This window comes from Pistacia vera, unplaced genomic scaffold (genome assembly GCF_008641045.1).
Source record: "Pistacia vera cultivar Batoury unplaced genomic scaffold, PisVer_v2 Contig87, whole genome shotgun sequence".
In the NCBI taxonomy this organism is placed as follows: domain Eukaryota; kingdom Viridiplantae; phylum Streptophyta; class Magnoliopsida; order Sapindales; family Anacardiaceae; genus Pistacia; species Pistacia vera.
The window spans coordinates 507,564-511,433 of record NW_022196745.1 but is presented as its reverse complement, the minus strand read 5'-3'; the positions used below and the strand labels follow the sequence as shown (position 1 = coordinate 511,433).

At 35.3% G+C, this 3,870-nt stretch overlaps 1 protein-coding gene across 1 annotated transcript; it reads right to left on the bottom strand.

The window, feature by feature from the left end:
* Positions 1-1,540: 1,540 nt before the first annotated feature.
* LOC116119030 lies at positions 1,541-2,930 on the bottom strand. The gene is made up of 4 exons (XM_031404985.1): positions 2,879-2,930; positions 2,294-2,749; positions 1,824-2,053; positions 1,541-1,558 (listed from the first exon to the last, which is right to left on the bottom strand). Exons 1-4 carry the CDS (start codon positions 2,928-2,930, stop codon positions 1,541-1,543), a joined length of 756 nt encoding a protein of 251 aa, XP_031260845.1.
* Between the last annotated feature and the right edge of the window lie 940 nt (positions 2,931-3,870).

The window sequence follows — 3,870 nt, the reverse complement described above, 5'->3', positions numbered from 1 at the left end:
TGCCACTGCTTAGTCTTTTCTTTTTGTAGATTCGAGCATTCTCATATGCATTATTGCAAAACTCTTCCATCTCATTGAGTTGCAGTAATCGTTTTGCTCATGCGGCTTGTAGATCAAAGTTCAGGAACTTCACTGCCCAATATGACCTGTGTTCTAACTCTATTGGCAAGTGACAAGCTTTTCTATAAACCATCCGATAGGGCGACATTCTTATTGGTGTTTTGAATGTCGTCCTATATGCCCATAATGCATCATCAAGCTTGGTTGCCAAATCCTTTCGAAAGGTGCTTATTGTCTTTTCCAAGATTCATTTTAGCTCCATATTGGATACTGATGCGTGATTTCATAAACATGCAAATATACCAAGTATACTAGTCGCACAAGTAATAGAGTGGTGAGTAGAGTATCGTTCCCACGAGGATAGTGTTACTAAGTACCGATTTCCCTAGTTTAAGTCCTAATTGAAGAAACATTAAATTGCATTGATGGAAATTTTACAACTAAATACAAATTAACAAAATATAAATGAATGATAATGATATTAAAGCAAAACCCAACAACTTAACTAATTAAACAATGCTAAAAAATGCTAGGGTGTTGATTTCACCTAGATACGCTAACCCAAATCATAGAATCTATTACCCAAGTTCTAATTCCTTGATTGAAAATCGAATTCCTTAAGTTGTAAAACATACCTTCTCATGCTATATTTCCTTACTTATCCTTATTAAGCTTCCGTACCCAACAAATTGAAGATTAATAGTTCAAAGTCTTTTAAGCTTTATGGAATTCTATCTAGATTTCATAGATCGCTAAACCTATCTCTAGCGTTTGCTTAATCTACGGTATTTATCCCAAGAGGCACAATCACAAATCACTTCTCAGTCTTATTATGAACAACACACATTTGAATGGTGATCAAGCATCCAAAAGTCATTAAGCAAAGAGATAAACACTCAATCACGAAATTAAAACTCAAAGTAAATCAATTCATATAAATTTGAATCATTGTATCAAGATTACATCAAACCCTAGCTAAAAAACTTAGTTCATACTCAAAAACGAATTAAAATAACAAAAACAAACTGAATCAAGATTCATCATTGAAAAACAAGCAAAAGATGGAGAAATCTTCTCTAATTTGAAGCCCAAATCTTTATTAATCTTCTTCTTTCAAGAGCTGCCTTCCAAATGACGAACCAAGCCCCTTTTCTCTTCCTTTTTGCTCTAATTTATACCTCTCTCACTTAAGGATCAAGCCTTAGAAAGCCAAAATGCGTCATTTTATTTTTACATCTGATGTAGGTTTCGCCGCGGCGAAGCTTTGTATTCGCCACGGCGAAGACTTTCGGGCCAAATATGAGCATGATAGAGTCTGAATCTGGAAAAGTGTTAAACATATGAATTGTAGCCCTTTAAATTATATTTTTGGTAGTTTAGGAATAAGCATAATCTGAGGTCTATAGCTCAAGTTATGGCAGAAATACTGAAGCACGTCCAAAGACATTTTTCTTCAGTTCCCAGTGTACTTTTCACGACTTCAAGCCAAGTTTCCACCCTTGTCCAATCAGAATTAGGAAAAACCTGAAACATGAAAGTTGTAGCTCTTCTTCTTAGATTTCCAAAGCTTCTAAATTCAGGTCATTCCGACTTTCCAAGCTCAAGTTACATAATTTATGCTCAAAATTGTCATTTATGCTAAATCATCGTTTAGGCCTGCAAAGACAATTAGGTAGCAATTATGGCCAAATTGAATGAAAAGTATCCTAAATCCTATCAAAATTCAATGCAAAATCACAATGTAAAATATGATTATCAGATACTTCTACTTGGCCACTGGTTTGAGGGCGATATGGGGTAGCAACTCGATGTGTAAACCCATACTTGCTTAACAATGTTGCTAATTGACGATTGCAAAAGTGAGAACCACCATCACTGATAATGGCCCTCGGTGTGCCAAACCTTGAGAAGATATTCTTCTTCATGAACTTGACAACTACGCGAGCATCCTTTGTTGGCAACGCAATAGCTTCCACCCACTTCGAAACATAATCTACAGCAACCAAAATAAAACGATTAGAAAACAAGGAAGGAAACGGTCCCATAAAATCTATTCCCCACACGTCAAACAATTCTACTTCTAGGATATTATTTAAAGGCATGGCATTTCTCCTAGATATGTTCCCAACCCGTTGACACTCATCACATCTCATAACAAAATGAAAAGCATCTTTAAAAAGAGTTGGCCAGAAAAATCCTGATTGAAGAAATTTAGCGGCGGTCTTTGTCGAACCAAAATGACCACCAACTTCCATTGAATGACAATGACGAAAAATATTCATCATCTCTTCCTCTGGCATAAATCTTTTTATCATTTGATCGGCACAATGCTTGTACAAAAATGGATCCTCCCAAAAGTAGTACTTTAAATCTGCAAAAAAAAATTTTCGTCTTTGGGAGTTCATTCCAGGAGGCAATACTTTATGCGCCAAATAGTTAGCAATATCTGCAAACCACGACCCTTCTGGGAAGTATTCATTGATTGACTTTTCTTCCTCTCGAACTTCTTCATTGGACTCTAATCGGGATAAATGATCAACTACTTGATTTTCCGTTCCTTTCTTGTCCTTAATTTCCAAGTCAAATTCCTGTAAGAGCAATACCCATCGAAATAATCTTGGCTTGGAATCCCATTTTACTAGGAGGTACTTCAATGCAGCATGGTCAGTGTATACAATAACCTTGGTACCTAGCAAATAAGAACGAAATTTATCAATAAAGAATACTATTGCTAAAAATCCTTTTTCAGTAGTGGCATAATTTAACTATGGTCCCGTTAAAGTCTTGTTGGCATAATAAATCACATGCAAAACCTTACATTTTCGCTGTCCTAAAACAGCCCCTAAAGCGTAATCACTTGCATCACACATGAGTTCAAAAGGTAGTTCCCAATCGGGCGCAACAATAATAGGAGCAGAGATTAATTTTTCTTTTAAACACTTAAATGCATCTAAACACTCTTGACTAAAATTAAAAGGAACATCCTTAGCTAATAAATCACATAGAGGTTTAGAGATTTTAGAGAAATCATGTATGAATCTCCTATAAAAACCCGCATGCCCAAGGAAACTTCTGATAGCCTTTCACTGAATTTGGAAGTGGTAGTTTTGCCACAACCAGGTTTATGCGAAGAAATTGGTTGGGGGTTGTGGAGTGCTTGTAAGATTAGTGGGGCTGTGTGCGTGTTTCTACTTTCTTCTTATTATAAGTATCTTAAAAAAAGAAAAAAAAATCAAAAAGGAAAGAAAAGTGGGCATTGAAGAGCATTGTGAAGATTGAGAATTATGCAAATGGGTTGATATTATTGTCAAAAGGAAAGAGCTCGATAAAGGTTGGGAAGCTACTGAGTAAAAAAGGGAAGTGTTTTGTATGTTAGTAATAAGAATGAATGAAAATTAAGTCTCTTAATTTGATTTTTGTTAATTTCTCCTTTCGTTCCTTCATGAACTCATACCCTAGCCTAAAGTTACAACCTTTACAAAGACCTATTGATCCAAGGTAATGTGAAATTCTACATTAGTGGAGAGTGGTTTGAAAAGTGAGCCTATGGAGTTTGATTCCATGATTCACATATAATTCATAACCCAAATACTGAGATCAAAATTTTGTTCATGAATGTTATGCATAACACCATCCTAGTTTGTAGACTAATGGTTTGTGGTTGCATGGATGTTCTAGGGTCGATAACGAAAATGGAATTGATGTTTGCATTGTCTATGAGTTTAGGTGATTTTTAATTATTCTATTTGTCTTGTGTATATGCTATTATTGAGGCACCTCTATGAATTGATCCAAGAATTTTTGTTAGTT

Excerpts from the sequence above, each read along its gene's own strand:
- LOC116119030 (XM_031404985.1), bottom strand. The coding sequence starts at position 2,930 with ATGTGTGATGCAAGTGATTACGCTTTAGGGGCTGTTTTAGGACAGCGA. Across the intron at positions 2,750-2,878 it reads TGTTTTAGGACAGCGAAAAT|GTACCAAGGTTATTGTATAC; the intron begins GTAAGGTTTTGC and ends CTTATTTGCTAG. Across the intron at positions 2,054-2,293 it reads GGAAGTTGGTGGTCATTTTG|ATTATGTTTCGAAGTGGGTG; the intron begins GTTCGACAAAGA and ends TGGTTGCTGTAG.